At 36.2% G+C, this 23769-nt stretch overlaps 1 protein-coding gene across 1 annotated transcript in view; it reads right to left on the bottom strand.

Moving 5' to 3' along the window:
• Positions 1-1670: 1670 nt before the first annotated feature.
• WDR70 (WD repeat domain 70) overlaps positions 1671-23769 on the bottom strand; it is a 125338-nt gene continuing 103239 nt past the window's right edge. The window contains exons 14-18 of the mRNA XM_002195375.6: positions 14228-14328; positions 12733-12812; positions 9940-10056; positions 9454-9616; positions 1671-2142 (exon numbers count right to left, since the gene is read on the bottom strand). Coding sequence (XP_002195411.2) covers positions 2058-2142; positions 9454-9616; positions 9940-10056; positions 12733-12812; positions 14228-14328 — 546 coding nt within the window. The 3' untranslated portion in view covers positions 1671-2057. The remainder of the gene's footprint in view (positions 2143-9453; positions 9617-9939; positions 10057-12732; positions 12813-14227; positions 14329-23769) is intronic.

The raw sequence follows: 23769 nt of genomic DNA, 5'->3' as shown, positions 1-23769 counted from the left end.
CACTTACAGAAATTTCAATAGAATTTTTGCAGTGTTCACTTACAGAACTAATTCTTTTAATAATTAGGAAACAAGATCTAATCAATATGAGTAACATGAAAGGAAAAGTTCCTCTCATTCTCAGAGAACAGCTGCAGCATTTTTCCTCATCTACCTTTCCCTGCAGCTCCCCTCCCTAAGACACACTGCCTCAGTGAACAACTAACAAAGGGAAAAATGAAATGCTAATATTCAGCCTAAAATGAAGAACATACTAATCCTTAAAAATTATTAATTGATATTTTAGAGAAATTCCTTTCAAAATACTTTCTTTTGTAGGGCTGTGGTTGGATGAAACATGAGACAAAAAAACAGCCTTAAATGAAGCAATGACATCTTATGGGTTTTTGTTGTGGGGAGGATTGCATAGGCAGGTCTCTAGCAGGTTTTGTTAACAACTCCTCTCCATCTGAATTTCTTTTTCTCCTCCACTTACTTTCCACTCATCTACTCAGTCCCTCATGCTACATATTACAGCTGCAATTTTAAATTAAATATTCATTTGCTATTATACACAAGTAAGTATTAAAATAATTTTACAAGGGTCAAAGACAAGTTGTCAACTACGTACTGAAGTTCTTCTCTTATCAAAAGACTACAGCAGTGAAAGCAGTGGAAACATTCTGTAGTGGGTATTTTATGCCAATGCTTCTCATTATACCTTTTGAAGTCAGACTTAGTTTTCACTGAAGTATAAAAATAGTAATTGAAAAAGACTGATAAGCTTGGAAGAGGAAACAATATAATGAAATAGTGATGCAGAACAATGCTTAAAAAAAAGCCTAAGCTCTGCTGACTATGAGGAGCATAGTCTTGAGGTTAGGAAGGTGATTCACAGCATTGCTAAATATAGTCTTAAAATATGCCTCCAGGTTCTGTTCATAAATAAGAAAGCTTGATTGCTTATCATGTCTAATACTCTCTATTCTTAGTGGAAATGCAGACTGCTTGTTATATTGTGTATTATTATAATCACAATACTTAGCATACTGTGTATTATTATAATCACAACATAAATTCCTAAAACTAACTTTGGTTCTTTATTCTTCTCTAAAGGACATTCATTAGTTTTAAAAGTGTCCTTCCTGTTATGACACTCAGAACTGCAATTTTGTGTTAAAAAATGAGATTTTTTCCATATTTAGACAAACTACTTTATAAAGAATAGTCAGTCTTCAGAAAGTGTGAGACAGGATATACATTATTCAGGCATACAACAAAGTCACTTCACATGAAGACCTGGTATTAAATACACAGATCTGCTCTATCCTAAAACTTTTCCATACAAACTAAGAGGGTAACAAACCTCAATGAAATTTTGCATCAACTTGGAAATAAGCACATTATTTTTACTACACTAATGTAACTGCCCATTGCAATTTCACATTAAAAAAAAAAAAAGTAAGTGGTATACTGTAGATACTACACATACTGAAAAGGAACATCATGCAAAGAAGTACAGACACTAGAAAACACATTTTCTAAGATTCACACAGAGTGTGAACTGAATTGTAACTCATGTGAACAAACAAATGAACTAAACTTGAATATTACACTATAAGTAATCTAAATTTTGGTCCACTTGTAAAGCAGTAGTCTCTTAGCTCTTAACCAGAAAAAAATAAAATTAGTCTGAGAAATTGTACCATTTTATTTGGATACTTAAATTAATTGAACATTGTCATGACATGGCATTTGTAAAGTTGGCAGTAATGAAAAAAAACAACATTTGGCTATATAATGAATGCACTATTTATAAAGAAATATTTTTCACTTAACTCACAAAGCTAAGTAACTGACATACAGGAGTTATTTGCACAATATAAGTAATTCCTTATTACAAAATTCAGATGTGGGATTAAGCCAGTGTAATTCAACAATCTCTTTTTATACTGCAGCAAGTTTTATAAATTGAAGTAATATTTGCTTTCAAATTTTGACCCACTACCCCAAATAAAGAAATAAATGTTTCATCTTGTTTCAAATGCTCCAAAATGATCTTTTAAACAAATTATTTTTCAAATTTTACGTTTTTTCCACTCTGGCTTGTCTGCTTCATCTTCTTCTGGTTCCACTTCTGCAAAAACTGTTTTTGGCTGCGTTCTAGAAAACATTAAAAAGATTAAAATAGCGGTCACACTACAATACTTTATCAGAAACTGTATTAGACAGGCACTAGACACCAACAAAAGATACATACAGACACTTTCAAAAAAAAGAGCATACTGAGCTTGACCATTTTTTATTTTTGACAATAACCTATCAACTAACCTTCTCAGAACTGAAGAAACCTGCAGCTCACAGACAAATAAGCACAACCAAACACACACATCTTGCAAGTGTTATTTCCTCATTACCTTACAATCAGTATCTGTACACTTCATGAATAAAATTAAGACAGAAGTGAGGAACAAATACATTTAACTCCATGCTAGAAAAGCAGAGCCATTGGCCTCCTCATTCCATGAAATTTTGAAAAGAAACTTCCATTTTGATACACTATAGAACAACAGCAGCCAGTAAGTGAAAACAAAACAGCTAAGCCATGTTTCCGGCTCATCTTATGCATGAAAAAACAGCTTCTCCTCCAGAGACTTTATCTAACACTATGTAACATAAAAAATGTAATGAGCTTCATATGAGAACACAGTGTATCTGACAGTCAAGTTTGATGGTATCAAGTCCTCCACTCTTTGTGTGAACTTTAAATACCACTTAAATTTTACAAAAGTAATTATTGATTACTTTCTAAATGAACACAGTATCAAATAGCAATTCAATAAATTGTTTGGACATTCAGTTCCCTTGTTTTACACTTTGACAACTGCATGGTCCCCTTTTCCAACTTAATTGTCAGCACAATCACTGCACAGCTGAAACTATCAGATTTCTGATGCTGATGGTGCTCAACTTCTCAACATGACAAAGTATAAAATGCACCCAAGGCAGTCATCATCTCATTACTATATTAACTAATGTTTTTGTATCAGTCTAAGGATGTGAAGCATTGTTATTAATATTATAATAACTGTTATTTGGCAAGCTCTACAAAATGCATAAGCCTTACCAAAATTGTGCCTGCCTTACATAGCACAATAGGCAAAATCCCATGTTGCCACTGACTTCAAAGAGTAATAGCAAGCCATCAGCTCTTACAGAGCAGGATTCTCCACATGTTAAATATGTGACATAAACAGGTTCAAAATCATCAAAACTCGTCAAAGACAACTCCCCTTACATGCACGATCTTTCTATTGCCCTGCCTGCCCCTCCATCCTCCAAGCTTGGAAGAGAGGGTCATGCTGATAATTCCAGAGATGGCCCTACTGAAGAACTGTGACTGGCACATGGTCCCTGGGTGCAGGCTGTAGCAGACCTTGCACTCAGATGAGGACCTATACTGTGGAAGTTAGATGAGTCATTCTGCTGTCTATGGAAAGCATAACTGAGATTAAAAAATATTTTCCAGTTTTAAAGTTTTATTATAAAATAATTGCACAAACTCTACTTAACCCATTGCTGAAAAAAGAAGGTAGGGATGAAAAAAGGGGAAAAACAATCAACACTGAATCTAAAACAGACACCAGGGATGAAGGCTTTATTGGCTGAAATACTGGATTTTGCTAGCTGCTGAAAAAGAATGTTTGGAATCTTCTCTTTTTTTCCAACAAAGACATACTGACAAAGGTTTATTTAGCCCATTTTAGCAATGTACCCTCCTTTCACCACAATAGATGAAAAGTATCTAAATGTCCTCTAGGATGACCTCCATATTAGGAGTTTCATTAGTAAAGCACAACTAATCAAATGGAAACCTAGAATTTCGACCACAAACCTGCAACTGTCATAATTCAGATAAACATGTCCAAGTTAGAGGAATGAATACATCTGTGAAACAAGTAGCAAAACCTAAGTTTTTTCCAGGATACAAGTGGCACTGAAAAGGGGCACAGACTTCAGAAAAGGTAAGTGTGCTATGGAGTACAGGAAAGCTGAGGCATGGGAAGAAGAAGGAAAAAAAAAAAAAAGAAAAAAAAAATATAGAAACTGTACCATAATTAGTATTCAGCTAAAGCAAAAATATGCAGAGGAAGTCAAGTCTGCTTGCTACCTCACTTTTTAAAATGACCATGAAATTGCTAGAGCCTCAGCTGAAATGTAAACTGTTCCACAAGCTGCATAGCTGTAACTGGGGCACCTACGGTGATTCATATGCCTGACCATTTTAAAACACTGGTTTTGTTATTGCTTTATCAGCAGTGATCATTTAATCTAATTTAAACACAAATTTTTTTTCTGCTTAGTAACTGCAGTAAATGTAGGAATTTGCTGCATGATTAAAATTCATACAAAAAATATCAAAACAAGTTTTCTTCTATTAAGTATTCTTATTTCTGAGGGCTGTGTTCTTTTTCCCCATCAAATTTCTCAGTTTTATTTATACTTGACTTTGGGGTATGATTTCAGTTTGTCTGTTTGGTAGATCCCATGGCAGAATATTATGGAGGGCAAAGGGGCCCAGGAAAGTTGGTAGGTATTTTAGGAAATCGCCTCAAAAAAGATTAGATTTCATCTGCAGAAAGTACAACCTGGTAGTAGCCTGGCATGGATGCATATGGATTTGACTGTGATAAACCACAAACTCCAAAAGGGAAGAACACAAAGGAGGCAAGGATACCCTCAGTTAAGAGGAACAGAGGCATTACATGAACACAGAAGAACAGAGTTAGGAGAGCCAAAGCTTAGATGGAACTGAAACAGAAAAGAAATGTGAGAGGCAAGAACAAAGGATTTCTACAGCTACACTGTCAGCCAAAGGAATGTGAAGGAACATGTGCTTTATTGAACAGGTAAACCACTAACATAGCATATGGAAAAGGTCAAGATACTTGGTGCTTTCTTCGGCTCCACCTTCCCTGAAGATGTCTGTCCTCAGGCCTGCAAGCACTCCTACACTATAGCAGAGTCTTTGGTAGGGACTAAATTATTTCCAACAGGAATAGTTTGTAGCTCATTGGACATGTAAAAATCCATATCACATCCGTGGATCCAGAAGTACTGCGGGAACTGACCCATGTCATTGCAAGGGCATTCTGTCATCACTGAGGTGATACGGTGACTAGGAGAGGGTCTCAATGGCTAGAAAAAGTAATCATCATCTTTGTGAGGGGTAAAAGGAGGATTTGGGGAATTTCACAACCTCAGTTCTCAGTTCTATGTAATGAATCTCAGTGGATTCTTTACATAGCTGTCCTGCAAACTGAGGTTGCGCATTTCCAGATATATGAAGGACATGAAGGTGGTAGGGAACAGCCAGCACGGACTTAGCAAAGGCACACTGTGCCCAGCAACCAAATTGCTAGAACAGGCTGCCCAGACAGGTGTGGGAGTTTTCATCCTTGAGGATATTTAACCTTGGTTGAGCAAACCCCTAAACAACCCAAACCTAAGTGAGTCTGAGCAGTGAACACACTTTAAGCAGGAGCCTGGACTAGATGACTTCAGGCATTCCCTCCCTATCTAAATTGTTCTACGATCCTGTGTTTGCACGTGACTGTCAGCTGAAAACAGTATCTCATACACTGAAAAATGAATTCCTATTGTGGGTTATGGTAACAGGCTGCAAACAAAAATGGGAAAACAAAGTAGCATGATTTATTTATACTATGTGCTTCTCTTTACTTCAGTGGTTTTCAAGATATTCAGATATGCAGACCTCTAGAAAATTTCCAGGGGCCACAAAGACTGCTTTAGCGTCACCATAATCCCTCTGGTTATGGGTTGTTTTTCTTAATTGCTTTTCAGAGATCCAGTAAAAGTAGCTCATTGACATGTGAGGATCATAGACTAGCAGATAAATAATACTGCAGCAGCACAACCAGCTGGAGATGACAACTACATATCACAACATGTGACTCATGTCAAAGTAACTTCTGAAATTTATGTTTATATTGCACTGAAACAAAGAAAAAAGATTTTCAAGCATGCTTGGAAACAAGAATAATGTCATAAATGTCACTTCCAGATGGAAAAGTTAAGGTTTTCAGCATCAGGCGCCTTTTTTGTTCTTTATCCCATCAACCAGCTTGACTATTTTCTAAATCACAGGGGCTTCCCTAATTTTTGTAAATTAGAAATTTACAAAATAATATTTAGGATAAATGTAAAAATGCATGCCAACAAGGCTGCTATTACAAGACATTCTGCTCAGTCCTGATTTTTCATCTAACCATATTTGAGCCATTATATGACTAACACTTCACAGACTGGCACTGCCCTTGAGAAAAAGTTCAGTGAACACAATACAGCTACAGACTCTTGCTTCAAGTCATTCCCTTTTGACAGTGACAAGCAGCAATGAAAATGACCACAAAATAGGGGTAACATCATTGAAATAAAAGGTATTTTCAGTAACTCCAGTTTACCTCACTGAGGAGGGAAATTTCACCCTTGCTTTCTCTCTGGTACAGAAGAAAGCTGCATCTGATTAGGCACTCAGCTACAATGCCTAGTTATTCTTGCTGATCCTTCAGAGGGACATCTGAAGTCATTATAGTATCTCTGTACAGCTGTGTTAAAACAAACATCTCACAAAGAATGTAATTTTCAAACAGTTACAACTGATGCCTCAAGTTCCTTTCCTGTAGTTCTTTACTTGAAATCTTCAATCTGTCCTTCCTTTCCTTTCACTCCGCTGGAATGGCTCTTGCCAAGGACTCTAACAAGCCTTTTCCTGAGAAATCTCAAGATCTTATCCTCATCCATTATGACTTTTCTGCTGTGTCGATGACATCTTATTTGACACTTTATTCACACTGGGCTTCTGTGACATGTCATCTCCTGATCAACATGTACTTCTTATCACCCCCAGTATCCTTTTCAGCAGCATCTGTTTTTCACCCATTCTTCTGCCTTTTGTGTACTTCCCTCTAGTTTTTGGCTCAAATGTCAGGGGGAACAGAAAGATCAAGTTAATGATAACAAGCTTAATTTTTTTTTCAAGTGATAAATAATACAAACGAATATTCAGCTTCAAGAGGAAATCATCATCTTTAACACCAAAAAGGATATATTTTTACACTGAGTGCATAAACTAACAACAGAAGTAATGTGTTTTTTAGAAAATTTACTGAAGTGAAAATCATAGAATCATAGAATGGTTTGGGTTGGAAGGGACTTTAAAGGTCATCCAGTTCTAACTACCCTGCCATGGGCAGAGACACCTTCCACCAGACCAGGCTCAGAGCCCCATCCAGCTGGGCCTTGAACACTGTCAGGGATGATGCATTCACAACTTCTCTGGGCAACTTGTTCTGTGCCTCACTTCACTCCGAGTAAAGAATTTCTTCATAACATCTAATCTAAATCTCTCTTCTTTTAGTTTAAAACCATTTCCTCCTGTCCAGTCACTACCCCTGCTATGCAAGTCATTCTCCCTCATATACAATTAAAAAAACATTAAATCTGTTAACTGAATGAGAATGATGTAGCCACTACGGATCAAAAACAGACAAATTAATCCAATAATCATATTCCAAGTTATGAAAACTGATTAAGCAGAAAAGAGCATTTCTTAATCTTCTCAGTCTAAAATTATTTAATAACTATCACTGGAGAAAATGAAGTAACTATAGTTTCCTTACACATTTTCTGAAGAAGGAGAATGAAAATTTTATGTACATAGACAGACCAGGACCAAATGCCTTGTCAAACAAAAGATAGATCAAGTGGATAGTTTTATACCATGTTTAAGTACAAATTTGCTACAAGAAGTATGGAAAAAGAATAAAGAAGAATAAAGTAGTAAAAGAATAAACACTATTTTAAAAAATGAAATATACTGGATGGATGGGTTTTGGGTTTTAAGACAGTATATGATTTAAAAAATGTACCAGAATATCACCTTTCCTAAATCTATAGTCTAACTTATGCTATAGCTAAAGCTTCCGTCCAGTATACAAACCAGTACTGCAGGATAATTTGGATCAATTACTTGCAATTTGCATATTTTATTAAATATAAGTCTGTATGTACATCCGTAAAAAGCATTTTATGTTCAGGTTAAATATCCATGCTTTGTAAAATCTGTACTTTCAGGATATAATTATAACAGCATATATTATTGTATTATATATATTATATTATAATAGTACAGCTTTATGTGGTTGTTAATATAGTCCTGAATTTCTGAAAACTAAGAACATGACACAATCAAGTTTCTGTATTTCATTGTCTTAGATATTATTAATACAATTATTAGTGATTATTATTATTATTGTTATGCTGTTGTTGTTGTTATGGTTAATAATATTCTTGCCTGGGAGTTTTTTAATGCTCTTTGCAGAGAGTATATCTGAAATTGAAGCTTTTAAAGCAAGAATAATGGCTTGAGGCTCTCATCCTCACCAGGATGAGATTTATCAGCTGACAAAGCCATCAAGGCAGCATGCTGCTGGCTGCAGTCCAATTCCCCCACATACACATCACCGTCTGGTGTGTAAGTTAATAGCAGTCTGGACGTGCATCCTGCCCACTTCTCAGCCAGTTCTCCTCTTCCCCTGCAGCCACATCTTTAACAAGAAACTGTAATGAGAGCTGGCCACCTGACACATAAGCCTCCTCTAACACAGCTTTGTTTTAAAACTTTCATGTCTACTACATTGCAGGTGTTGGGGATGAAACTTAATATACAATCAATGAAGCTAGTAAGCCAAAAATATGCTGAAGTCAGAAAAGAAATGTCATCATCTGAAAGCTGTGATTCTGTGGGGTTACCACGGTTTTACCACAAAAATCTTGATAAGGCTCTTTAAGTTATGTAACGCCTGAAAACATATTCCTTTATGTTGAAACTTTGGTAGGAGATTTTATCAGCTTTTAATTTTTACCAGCTGCAATTTTTAATATTGCTGTACGTTTAAAACCAAGTTAATTCAGGCAGTTACTTGGGTCCTCATGTAGTAAAAATTCAGATAAAAATTTATGACAGTTGAGAAATCATCCTGTTGTAACACCATATAAATATTTTGAAGGTTTAATCTAAGAATCAGTCAGAACTAGAGGGTGTTCTGGAGGTTATATTGGGGTATATCCGAATATATCAATGAGACAGTACCCTATTAAAAAGTATATTGCAATTTAAGACACTGATTTGGAGAAGATTCTAAACTCAAATCAACTTAGAAGCATTAAAATAACTTCTAGCACTGGCGGGTACATTTTAGAAGTGGAAATATGAAATTTCAAAAATTTAACCTCCTGGAAACTCCTATCTTTATAAAAGAGTATATTCTTCGTTTACGTATTTGTGGCAGCAATCCAAAAAAGGCAAGTTATAGCATTAAAACCATCTATTTTAACTAAACTCCTACTGTCCTCTAGAAATATTACTTGTATTCTTAATTATTTCCTTACTTAGCATATGCTGGAGCCACCCAGTATGGATTTTCCTCTGCTTCCTTCGCATGACGTAAAATGGCCTCTCGAGGATTGCTGTCATCTGTCTTGTCCAGGGCGATGTTCTTGACTATGTATGATGACAGGGTGACCCCATGAGTCCCAACACGGCCACCACGACCTGTGGCATGAAGAGAAAAATATTTAAGAAATAGGCAGAGCCTGCACCAGTGACGTGATACAAAGAGGTTATTTAAAATGCTATACGAGGTTTTACTTAGGGCTGCATTCAGGTGGGTGTTTACTGATAATGTAACTCAAAGTAAGCCATTGTAATTGCTAATTTTTTGCAGGCAAGCACTCCAATGACACATCAATGAGACACTACCCATACATCTATAGAGTAGAGTCACCCCCAAAAAATGCAAATCCAAATGAGTGTAGAACCAAAGCATGATGGCCCCTTTAGCATACAACCGTTCAAAATTATTATGCCTGGGTTACCTGCTCCTGCTACTGGAGGCTCAGGTTTGTGAGACTTCATGGGGTCCAACCTATCCTTCTCCAGCTGTTTCCTCGTGCTTCGTTGTCGTGGTTCACGGAACATTGGAAGCGCATGGGCTGAAGGGTCACAGTTGAGATAAAATTAAATGTTAGAAATTCCATTTTCTTTGTAGCATTTGGATTCTTTCTTGCAATGGAAAAGGTGTCAGGAGCAGTCTCCCAGTAATCCCATATCCAAACAGTGGTTTACTGAGTTGTACTTTCAGGCATTTCTTTCTGCTGAATTTTTTGCAGATGAAAACAGTCAAATATCAGGCTTCCTTCAGGCAGGAGCCTCTCATCTGAAATACTGTTTACACAGTTTATGCATATTTCATTCATACCTCTGTCAATATTAGTATTGTGACCAATCAGTTACTCTTTTCTGAACTTCCTATGTTTCTTCAGCTTTCTCATATTATAAGAGCATGACAAGGCACTTTATACATTTTGGATATGACAAAGAGTGGAGCAGAAACCCCTAAATAATTCCAAATGTGATTTTAGGTACATGAAGTCACAATCATGTTCTTTCTTAAATAATAAGATTAATCACAACTGGAAAAATATCGTAACTGTGAAAGTCTGGCTAAATTGTCAGGATTTAGAACTTCTATGTCCTCATAAAAGTGCTATCTTCAGTCACAGTAATGGCTTTGATCCACTCAGCAACAGAGAAACACCATGTTAATAGACATGGCTTTCTTGCAGAGGGGCTTACATCTCACATACAGGTGTGACACTACTGCTGTTTCCCAAAACCTTGGAAATTGTGCAGCAGTCAAATGATCCAATAAAGACAAAAAATAACCAAACAAATCTTAAATTTAGGATCATCTCTACATTGAATTAAAAAAAAAAAAATCAGGGAGCATTCAGGCACTTATCAATTTGAGTTTTCAGCTTATTTCTGTAAGCCCGTTCAATTTATTAGGTTGAATGAAGTCACAGCCTAGTGACACACAGCAGATCTTTGGAAACAAATGTTTAAGTTTTATTTTTGCAGATTTCACTAAGTATGAAATGCCAGGGACAATTTTCTGGCAGGCATTAAGCTTGATCAGTTTCCACAGAGCATCTGAGCTGACTAATGCACAGATCCAAGCCTTTGCCATTTGTGGAGTCAAGGCTGTCTAAGGGAAAACCATGTTGTGTATTCCTGTGTTTTGAAAGTGACACTGAGTCCCTTAAAACAGCATTCCTGCATTTTAAGTAGCCATTAGAGGCAATTCTGATATTAAAGAGCAACAAGAAATCTGATAGGAAAAAAAAAACCTAAAAGAAAAAAGAGGGGGAAAAAGGAGAAGATAAAAGGGGTCAGTTCACTTTCCAAAAGCACTTCAGAGATCTTTGGGTCTTCCCAATTCTATCTGTAAACTTAAAGACATCTAACTACTGAAAATTTCCAAAATATGCAAAAAAGAAATTTAAATTTGCTGAGCAAATCCTTACAATGTTTTTCTGCATTGATGTATATGGAAAGCATCTTTATTTAGTTTCAAAATTATGTGGAAGAAACAGATAATTAGCTAGAACTCAGTGATAAAATCCCAAAAATGTGCATAACTTGGGCCTATATCGTTCAATGACATTTATAAATGCCACTGAACACACAAGTTTCACTGAATTTTAAGCAGAATTTGCTTTAAAAAACCACATAAATTCTTTAGAATATAAACACTAATGGCAGTGCACACAAAGCATTACAATAAAGGATGTTGTAAGGATGGATTAAGAGCACCCAATGAGGATAAATACCCCTGATCTTTGGCAGTTGCTACTTAAGTTTGCCCCAAAAACTGGAGCTGGACATCTGCCGCAGTAATGCAGGCTGGAGACAGCTGTGGCTAGAAAGTGCCCATGATGGGAACATGGAACCAAAGTGCCTTGATATGGGTCTAGTTACCAAGACTTCCACACTTCCTTATTCTCAACTTCTTTTTGTTTATTATGCTGCCAAGCAACTTGTTTGTTCTATAGAGAAATGGTTTTAATATGTTTAAAACCAAGACTATTAGAAATCAGAACTGAACACCCTGGAACTGGAAGATGATGAAGAGAAGCAGGACACCACAACCATGTGACTGTTCTCATTTTATGTGAGGAAACACTATACAGGGCAATGCTAATAGGGATGGTCAAAATCTCTCAGTTAATTCCCTCATTCCATTGTAAAATCTGTCGTTGGGAAAAGGTAGATCATTGAACATTTTATAGTAGATATTATATATAATTATTTCTTATGTGTCAGTGATCCTTACTACGAACATAAGTTCTCAAAAACCTCTGAGGCTAGGGATATTTAACCTATTTAAAACCCTGTATAACTTTGGTAAGTTACAAATTTTGAAAAGTCATTTGTTATTTGTTCAAGACCTATCTCCTATCTCTGATTTTGTCACTGGTACTGAAAAGTGGCAAAACTACTCCTAAACCCATCCACATCCCACAATTAAGCTACGGAGCCTGAAGCTGTAAAAGAGCTCCAAAATTTCTGAGGCTTTCAGGAGCACCACAATCAAGAAACCAACCATTATTAACAACTTTACAGAGCATACAGATAAGATGTACCTTTCTGTTTGTGCAACACTATAAAAAATTTGTATGAACCACCAATATATGACACCAGTGATCAATGCCTAATGAAAGACTGGCTTTTAGAGGAGAAAAAATAAAGCTAAACAGTCTGCAAATAATTACAAACCTAAGAATGAGCTAAGGATTCTACTATAAAGATAGGTTTAAATTTCTTACGTGTTATAATATAATCCTGTGTGAGAGTCTCTGCTTGTCTCTCTTTTCGTTTTGTTTTGACCACACATAATTTTGCTCCCCTAGGAGGAAACAGAGCAGTTCAGTTAGTCTGTTTATATCAAACAGAAACGAGTTTTTATTCAAGACAGTCTCAACAAAATTATACAGCACTCTAAATATTCATGAATGTGTGTATCTTTGCCTGTTCATGCTCATGTGAAGGAGGGTAGGGAGATTACAGTGTTTCTGTTATACAGCGGTTTATATGACATACAGAAATAAAGGTGGAAGATTCGTTTCACACTTCATTTGTCCACAGTACTTTAATGTGCACATGGGAAGTGCTGCTTTCCAAACTTGGGCACTCATTTGCTCCTGATATAATTCTTCCTAGGCAGAAGAGTTGGCTGTTATCAACCAGAGGTGCCTGTAACACTGAGGCAGTAAAGACTGCATGAGCCTGGCTGCACAGCAAGATTGATTTAAACCAGTGGTATCTACCTCCTTATGGTGAATACCAGGAAACAAACCAGGCAGAAAACTGCGCTAGGGCTCTGTGGCCCAAAAAATGATGACCAATTCCCATGTTCTCTAAACTGCCAAAATCATAAAAATAAAACTTATTTCTGGTAATCTTGTAAACCAGATTTCATCTTCACATGGAAGTGTCCAGGTGACAGTAAGTATCCAGAAAACATTAACTCAGTTTGGTTTAGGATGCCAGTAAAACAAAGATACCACATATATAGGATATATTCCACCCAGTATCAATGAATTGTACATTTCCTCCTGGCTGACAGGAAGGAAGAATGCCCCACTTCTCCAGTCAATCTAAATGGCAAAAGAAAATTAATGACAAAACAAGTATTTATAGGCTACATAGGCCCGCTTCATCTTAGGTTGGCAAGTCACTGTCTGATAAATCAGTACCATCTTTCCCTTAGATCTACGGACAAAATCCTTATGTGATAAATGAGGGTAGTGAAGATGACTAAACAAAAGGTAGGGATTTGTTTCCTTGCTTTGCACATTGTGAAATTGGGTCTTCCAGCATTACTTCATTAGCACTGAAGTTTGATGCTTCTAAACAGGATTTTTACTTCAAGAAGAAAGTATGCATTATGAAACCTGAATACAATACAAAAGCATAAATACAATAAATACCCACTCAGTAACACTTCCTCAGCAACCTCTAACGGATAGGATGAAAGGTTGTTCTTACTGCAGATTTCATGCCATTAAAAAATGAAAGCTTTTCTAAATTCAGGTAGAACAGACAGCATATTGCAAAAGGAAAAGCCCAGTGGAAAAAGTGCCATTCTTCATAAGCTAACATTTTTGGTTATTTTTTAGTCTTTCTACTGCTCCTGAATAAGTAGAACTCTGCAAAACATGCTACCAAACCAGTTTTACTGATTTCTTAGTATAATCATTAAATCACAGAATCAGGCTAAATTTGAGGGGAAAAAAACAACAACAAATCATGATTACATACCTCTGGCTTTTGACGGGATCATAGTACACTTTGGCTAAGCCATTTCCACTACCAACCATGATCTGGTTCAGCTTGGGATGCCAAAGACAACGCACAACACTCTGAAACAGAGTGAGATATTGACAGTTAGTTGGTCATTTACCTGGATCTTAAAATTAATATTCACATTGTCAAAGACTGCACCACACTGTAGCAGAACCAAGCCTATGTATATGAATCAGTAACTCCAGAGTAGAAGACAACACTAGCATGTAGGCAGAGAAGGAAGTAAATATTGGTGACAGTATGATAACCAGTGCTTTCTACAGACTATCTGCTGCCAGGATCTTCATGGGCACAGTGAAAATGAAAAGTTAAAGATGGATTTGAAGGAGAACAATTAAGTGCTTCAGATAAGATATAGTGATTCAGGCGCTCATGACTTTTGTACTCTTATTTTTAATTCTTAATTCTTCCACTTCATGCATCACTTTATCTGTTTTTTCCCTTCTTGTCATACACTGTTGACCTTTTCACTTGCTGACTGCAGAAACGGAAGAGATGCTGATTTTCACTCTTGCTTCTTTCTTTCCCACAACACGAATAACTTGGTATTTGAAGCCAACGTCTCACAGTACTGTCACCCTTCTGGTCAGCACTGAAATTCATTTTCAGACATTAAGAGTATTGTTCTACATGTGACTTTGAATCTCCATGTGAGTACTGTTCTCAGTCTGACTCAGCAAGACAGCACAGAAATTCTAAGACACAAAGGTCTAACTCCAGAGAGCCAAAGTGGGTACAATCTACCACAAAGAACAACACATCTTATCAAAAACAGAAAAGAAAGTATCTATTTTTGACAGACAGTAATGCCTGAAATGGATATTGTCCAAGGCTGAAATTGGTTTGTGCCACTTATGTAACAAATGTATCCAGAGCTAGCAAGAAGCATTATGTTGTTAGTATTCCATGGAACAATGCTCCCTTTTCTAGTCTTCCCTTTCTTCTCCCTCCAACTTCCCAGTGCATGTTCCATACTATTTCTGGTTTGGTCCAGCCTCCATTTTTTTTAATACTAGGAGACACATAACATTAAAAATACTGAAAAAATTCTGAAGCCCATTCAGCCATCATGAATCAGAACTTCATTTTACCACAGCATGATGCATGACAAACTCCTAAGCTGTTTTTTCTGCTTTGTATTCTCTTTTAGGAAGAAAAATTGAGTGAAACAAAGTTTCATTAATCAAACAGCCATTTTTTACAAGGCTCCCCAGCAAAGCATCCTCCCACATACACACAACATACAACAGTACATTTTCCGATTTACTTACAGGTACAAATAAACCTGGTTTGCTTATTACCAGACAACTACAGAACAACATTTTTAGAGATAAACCTGAAGTACACAATACAGAGTTGCTAATAATTTGTTGGATTTAAGTAAGAGTCTTACATATTGTTATGTAATGCTCAAAATGCTAAAGTAAGTCTAAAAACCAGAGCTAGTAATAAACATGGAAGGTCAAAGGTGGGTGGCCTTTTCTTTTATTAATATTTATTGCATGTGGTTAGCCAGCCTTTTTAAACTCTGCAGTTAATGTGGTTCTCCACTTTCTTCTGTCATGTAAATGTGTTTTATAGCATGGTAGTGGATACCAGCCAACAAAAACAAGCATGAGACAGTGTGGCTCAGCACTGATGGGGTTTGCTGAGTTTCTAACTTGTCAAACATGCACAGCACACTTAAAACCACCATGGCACGTGCTACAAAGCAGGCAAAAGAAACTGCCATTAAATTTAACCCTATAAATCTTTCAAAACCATAAAACATTCCCAGAATATAATTTGTTAAAAACTAAACAAACTCAAGTTCTGAACATGCAAGTAATTTTATCAATCCACTGGTATATAAATCTACTTTATAAGAAATAATAAAAACAACTTCTGTGCTTTTTAGATTATTTTAGAAACTGACAATACTTCAAAAATACCAAAATACTGAATCCCTGAACTATATGTTAAAAATTTTTTTCAATCATTTAATCCTAAATAAGTCGAAATTCTAATTCACTGTACAACAAAGGGATGATTGTAGACTAGGTCTTAATATTGGAAATGAAGGGTAAGGAGAATCTTTATCACACAAAAATAATGCACACTTAAAGAGCATTTATTCTTTGATGCATCTAACTTCTCAACTGCTTCCACCTAGAATAACTCAGGTAGACATCTTTATCCCTGGAAATGCTAAACAATCAAATTCCCTCTCAAAGAAAGTCCTACCTCCCAGCTCTCCAGGCAAGTAAGTATGCAGACAAATAAGTGTTTTCTTGCCTCTGCCTACATGTGCACATAGGTAGGTACTGATATACTGAATTTTTCACAACTCTAGAATGGTTGGAAGAGAGCTCTGGAGATGACTACTTCAACAATCCTTCTCCAAGCATGGTCATATACTAGAGACAGCTCAGGATATCACCGTTTGTTTTTTAATACTTCCCAGGATGGAAACTCGACAGCCTCTTTCAGCAACCTGCTTCAATGTACAACCAGCCCTACCATTAAAAAACCTGAAAACCCAACCACAAACCGCAGAAAGTTTTCTTTCATTTAAAACAAGAAAAATTTATGTAGATTCTGAAAGCAAAAAAAAGTCAGGTCATGGCTTAGCAAATGGAAAATGTCTTGTAACAAAGAAGAATGATAAAATGTAGAATGTATCACCCCATAAACATCTTCAACATTTAAAAATAAGACTTCTGTGATGGCTGAATGTTTTGGACACTATGCTTTTGGAGCATGAAGTGCTGGAAGCCTGTCATAAAAAATCCTGGAAATAATTTTTCCATTGACTGATGTGGCCAGTTTTGTGATTACAAGAAAATTACAAAAGATAATTACTAGTAACAATTTAAAAGTTGTTTTGTACTTTTGCTGTGCAAAAGCATTAAGTTCTTCAAATTAAATCAATCTGAAAAGCCTTTGGCAATGTCTATTGCATATACAAACACAGTAGCTTGCATTGGGAAATGCTGGGAAAACATTGTGAAAGTATTTTTGTAAAGACAGGGAAAATATTTAAAATATTACACAAAAGAAAAACACTGCAAATTTACTTTCTTGATTCTCACTGTGAAAAAAGGTTAGAACAGATTCAGTGAGTGTCAATTGTCTGTAGACACTTCTGAGGTGGTTACCGGATTGTCTTACCCCATCAGTCTGTTCTCACCTCTGTATTTCCCTTTGAGTCAAGTAAACAGAGCTGCTGCTGCAGGTAAACAGTAAACAACACCAAATAATTTTTCTGTCAGGTTATTATCCATATAGGTGAGCTCACTAGGCAACTACACATACAGCTTTTCTGGTACTGAGCAAGTCCTAGTGCTTTGACAAGAGTTAACAGCTGTGTCTCTAAATGAGAAACTGAAGCCTCATTTTCTGTAACACAGAATGAGACACTTATTCTGACCTAGGAACACAGCCCTGTGTTTAACACACATAGGGAAGAATAACCGAGGCAGATTTTTCAGCAAGCAAAAGCTCAACTGAAACTTTCCAGAGCACTTGGGCAACACCCTGACAGGAGTAAACAATGCAGAGAGGGCATTTTACAAGGTCAGCAAGAAAAGATTTACATGATTTGTGGCACAGGAGTGGAAAATTTACCCCCTAAGATGAAACAATGAAGCTGGTATGATCATGAAAGTACAGACTGATATCAAAAATTTTCCTGCACATTTGCTTATAAATATGGTTTGAGACTGCAGCAGGAAAGACAAAATTCAATTTCCCTGGACCACACTTCAGATAAAACCACTCAGTTTTAGAGTGTGGATAGAACTGATCCAGGATGGGAAGAGCAGTTTCAGAGGGGTCAGTACAGGTCAGGCAGGAAAGAAAGGTTAATCATTTCTAGTAAGAGGGACTGTGAATGGTTAGAGATCACACATTGGCAGTGATTATCTGGATTGTGAAAGGCTTTGGAGAGCATGTGCTGTGATAAAATATATAAAGAAAAAAATACATAAATGCATTAGTTAATGCTGCATAATACAGCAAGTATTCTTAGTTCCTGTGAATTACAGAGTACATACAGTCTTCACATAAATGTTACATCTTAGACCTAAAAGATTTTTCTGCAGCATTTCAGAGCCTGAGCAGTCACTAGTATCTTTTGAATCTACCAAAATGGTTGCTCATAATGAGGTTGCTCATTATGTAACAAAATAACATGAACATATATAAAGAATGTCTCTTGAAAGTATTATTCACCTCTATCCTCTTTCACGCTGCTGCAAAAAATTAAGGAAATATTCAGGTTTCTGTCCATCAGTGCCTTCTTGAATTCCTATTCTAACATTTTACATGTCTGTGAGCTGATCTGGTAAAAAAGCATTGAATTGTTTTTTATTTGGTGCATTTCAGCTGATATCCAACAAAATCTCACTAACTTTTTATGTAAACAAGCCCCATGATAACAATTAATCTTCTTTCTGTTAGCAAAATTTTATTTTACGCACATATATGTGTGTACGCCTATGGAGGTCATAATTGCAACAAGATTGGAATGATAATGATTTCACCATTTTCCAAAAAATTCCAAGAACTTCCATATTTTGGACATAAATAGGAATCACTATACACTTCCAGAGCACTTAGGTCAACAGGACTATATTCTCTTCTTGCTACTGCAAAATGAAAAGTAAATTAGAGGGGCCATATTTTACAGTGAAGTTTTAACTTCTTTTCCCTCCTTCAGGAGGTCATAGTGCTTCTCAGTCAGGCATTGTCTTCTTTCTCCCTAATGACAGTTAAGTTTTAAGGTTAAGTACTATGCAGTTATCTTTGAAAATTAACATTTCATGTAGAGTGGATTTTCAGATAATGCATATATCAGTTTTTCAAGTTCAATACTAAATATTTCTCCTGCCAGGCAGAGAAGAGGAAAGAAATATGTGTTTCCCTATCAGCTATGCAATCTGGGAATAAACATTTTCCATTTTTTTCTTTTCACTTCAGGTACACACTTTCAATCTTCTCTGATTGTTCTTGACTTTCAATTGGCTTACACATTTGCTCCAAAACACCAGATATGGTAATCAGTTAAGAGCAGCCTTCAAGTCTTTTAGGCAAAGTTCACTGAATTACTGTGTTCTCCCATTGCTATTAGTGCAAACTATTTAAATGAAAACACTGACAACAATTCTGCTTTGCAGACTGCAATCTATCTACTTCCATCCCTACATGAAAATACCCTGAGAAGCTGGAAATCTCTACTGAATGATTCTGGCATACAGCTAATATTCATATTTACCCTGGGCTGAATGTGCAGCCAGCATTCCACCTGTAAACAGGGAAAACCAAGTGATCTTCCAAATAGCCACTAGGAAAACATACTGCTAGTTTCAGATAAATACTGAAAATGGAAAGGAACCATGCTAATCCCAGGTTTTCACACATCTCTAACCTATGAAGCAAGACTTCATGAACATTTGATGTTTCTTTAAAAGCGTTATGCTTTAGATGAAGTTCAGTAACTCCATGGTGAAGTCGCTGATGTTTTGACAGTTGTTGGGAAATCAGGTGCAAGTAAGAGAGCGTAGGCTTTGCTCTCAGCTAGCACAAGACTTTCACAGAGTGGCAGGCTTTTCTCCTGTGAATTGCCTACAGTCAAAAATTCTTATATCAACAGAAACGAATGCAAACGTAACCCATTATCTCCTACTTTGCTATTGGCAAGGTCAGAAAATGAGAGATTAAATGTTCAATGCTTTAGTAGAAGACGATAAACACCCACGGAGGGAAGTAAAGACTTTAGGTGGGACTTACTTCATCAAACTGAACATGTCTACAGTTTTAATCTTTGGAGAGCTATTCTTTAAATATCTACCAATGTCTCCCTTTAAAGTTAACAGAGAGAAATAAGCATTTTACAGTGGACTTCAGCTAACCTATTTGAGAGATCTATTTTTTAGGATGGGATAAAATCACAGCCTGAATATGGTTATTTTTCTCTGTTGATTAGAAAAGGAGCCTAGGGTGACTGGATCAGCTGTAGACATCTATATTTGGTCAGGTGAATCCCCACAGCCTACAGAGGCCAAAATAGCTATAAAAGAAAAACAGAAAACTAATGAGGATCTATATTACAGCATGCTGTGCTACTTTGATGAAACTCCACAGTTCAAGATAAAGAAACCTGGTACCTGTATTGAATACTCCTAGTGCAGAAATAATACACCAGACACAAACATCTAAAATTGCCCAACAAATCTTGAAAACCTTAGCTTCAAAGATCAGGTGTAGCTCTGGAGATAAGTAAAAACGGAACAGGGATTAAACAGAAAAAACTCTGTATTTGCCCCTATTGCTTACCCTTTTCCTAACCTATAATCTAATAAATAATTCCTCAGAATCTGTTCTGAAGTTATACAATAAAAAACTGAAAGCAAGAGCTGCTGACCTAAGAAAATATTTTCAGTCAGGAGAAGAAAAACTTGAACAAACCTTCTCTCTTTCCCATGTGAAAGCTTTGCTTCAGTGGCTGTGATGGTATGTGATGGGCCGTTTGAACGGCACTGCTTGGATTTGCTGCATTTGGCTGTCCAGGCAGTCAGACAAGGGACATGTCGGCAGGGAAGATAGCAAACATGTAACATGACATTCTGACTGTGATCGTGGATTCTGTAAGGACAGGTGACCCCAGCAGTTGCTAAGTAGGGCTTTTCTGACTGAACCAAGTATTTATCTTAAATGGAATCACTTTTTTCAGTGACTGGAAAGATTCCAGTCTTTCTGAAAAAACCCTTGTCTGTCAAAATCAGTGCAGGTATGCATGCAGTTAGTTTATTTAGCACATCTAGTCTGTCCTTTCTCCTATAAATCTGTCCTACATACTTACACTGAAGAACCACTTGCAGTATCTTTTGCACTTGCAGCACAGGAGCTCAAAACTTAATAAATAATACTACTTAGGAAGCTTAAAATAAATGCCCTTCCAAATTAACATCATCTGTTACCTAAGATTGTATTATATTTGTATTTGAGAGGGGTAAACAATTTCAAACTTGGGCTGGTTAGAGGACTGAAATCTCAGTGTAGCCTTTCAGCTTTATCTTCCATAGTTCTAGGACTTGTACATTAAGTCCTTCTGACTTTAACATTATGTCTCCCCATAAGAGAAGGGAAATGTACAAAGTTACACCTCTATTTATTTAATACAGTTTTGATGTCTTTGAATAAAACATCAAATGTTTAGATGTCATCTGATGAAGACAGCTTCCCACTACCACAAGATTGTTCCCCATTCCTGTTTGGTTACTATTGGTTTTAAACAACTTCTGTAATTAGGAAAGATATTAAAGCAGGGCCTCTCAAGCGTTTCCATTTTACCATAACGGTGTGGAACCATTTAGAAACTTCAAATATTTAGACTGCTGTGCAGTGGATACGAATCTAGGCTTTGTACAAACTTTCACAGACATGTTTTATGTGACTCACCTTTTTCATGAACCAAAAAAACCTCTGCCATGTTTTATTTTATTTTATATATCCCTTCAAGAATGCATGCACTACTTAGGAAGAGAGGAAAATGAATCAAAATATACTAAAAATCTCATGATGAGGAAAGATCCATATGCATTTTAACTTAGAGGCAGTCTCAAAGATCTCAATGCTTTAAAAGAAAACACTTCTCACACATACTCCATAAAGTTCAGAAACAGACCCTAAGGACTTTGAAGCAAGTGTTTCAATACATTTTCACCCAAGTTAATAATTTCTCTCCAGCTCTAAGCAATTAGAATTTAAAGGAAAAATTTAAAAAAAAATTCAGAAACTTGAAATTCTAATCCGTAGGTAATAGTAATCTTATCTGCAGAAGTACCATAATTTCTATACAATAGTCAAAGATCATTGCTAATGATGTCAATTCCTACTGCACATTCTGTAATCTCTTTCCACTGGTGTCTTAGAGCAGAGTGGTGATACAACCACCATCTACCTGGCTTGCCATGGTGCTCCACCGGGAAACAGCTCGTCAGCCTCCTGGAACCACCACAAGAGAGGATAAAACTGTGTAACTCATAAAATTTATAAAATCCTGAGCTTTAAATAATAATAAAAAAGTTAAAAAACAGATTTAGAAGTATGCCATTTTCAAATGTCTGCCAAGCTCAATAACAAATGCTTTCATCTTGTTTCTTCTTTTGAGAAGAAATACGGTAAACACATGTTCATACTATGTATGCTCTGATTTATAAAATGGCTGCTCACGTAATAGAAATGTACTAATATTATATTTTAAAATCTACTGTAAACCCCAATTGCAAAAATCTTCACGTTCACAATTCCCCTGGAGCTCTTCCGAGGAAAAGAGCCAACTACAATAAATAAGGTGGGATGTTAGGGAGTATCTACAATGTAGCGACCTGCTATCATCAGATTTAAAATACTCATAAGAATACAGTAGTGGAAGAAAGAATACTAATGTTTTTCCCTTGTGAAACATGACTTAGAAAATGTGTGGAAATATTCAATGGAAAATGGACCAGAAATGAATAAAACTTACAATTTTCCATGTAGAAATCAAAAATACCCTAAAAATATATTCTGAGGCAATTATTTTAAAGAAGGATTTCAATATAGAAAACATGGATAACAGTGCTGTACCACTCAACTTTCAATGTACAGCTATAAAATATCTTTTTACAAGAGCATGAAGCCACTGAACAATATTTTCCTTTTCTGAGGAATAAAAAAGTAACTTAATCAAGGTGGCAACCTGTTTCCCTTTTAACTGCAATTGTCAGGCATTTTCAAACACCTAGTCTGTTAAAATTATAGCCACACTTTCGTCTCTCCATATATCATAAAACTAAGGGAGACGACCTTCATGTGCACTCCCACTCCCTGTTACAGGGACAAAACCCTCACAGTTTATTACTCTGCATACCTCAAACCTCTAGTGACATCTCCCCTAAAACAAAATGCATACTGCTCCAGGACACACAAAGGGAAGGATCACGTTGTCCTTATATATATGGAAGCAAAAAATAAAAATTGACAGGTTACTGCACTATAAAAGAAAATACATTCCCTGTGATTCACCTCTTATACCACAGGGTGATTTTGTTCACTTGAAAAAAACCCCATAAATTTACTGGGCCTTAAATATTGTATTAACTTACCTAGTGTGGAAAATATGGATTTTCCTTAAAAATAAAACAAATTGTTTAAAAAAAAAAAAAAAACCACAAAAACAAAAACTCAAAAAAAAACCCCAACCAACCAAAAAAAAAATAACCACAAAAAAACCAACAAAACAGATCAGAAGTTGCATGATGATCTCTTCCAGAAGTTAAAAGAATTTAAGAAAAGCTTTAAATCTCAGTGAAATAAGCCACAGTGGAAAAGCCCTTTACTATATTACTGCATTACTGCACCTTATAAATAGTAAATGATACTGTTTAAGGTCAAGGAAAGAAATACTGCAATCCTATATCAACCAAGCATAAAGGATACTGGAAGGTTCATATTCCTTCTTTCCTTTTCATTCT

This window comes from Taeniopygia guttata, chromosome Z, assembly GCF_048771995.1.
Source record: "Taeniopygia guttata chromosome Z, bTaeGut7.mat, whole genome shotgun sequence".
Classification (NCBI taxonomy): domain Eukaryota; kingdom Metazoa; phylum Chordata; class Aves; order Passeriformes; family Estrildidae; genus Taeniopygia; species Taeniopygia guttata.
Note: the sequence above shows the minus strand (reverse complement) of the source record. Positions and strands in the feature narration are given on the sequence as shown.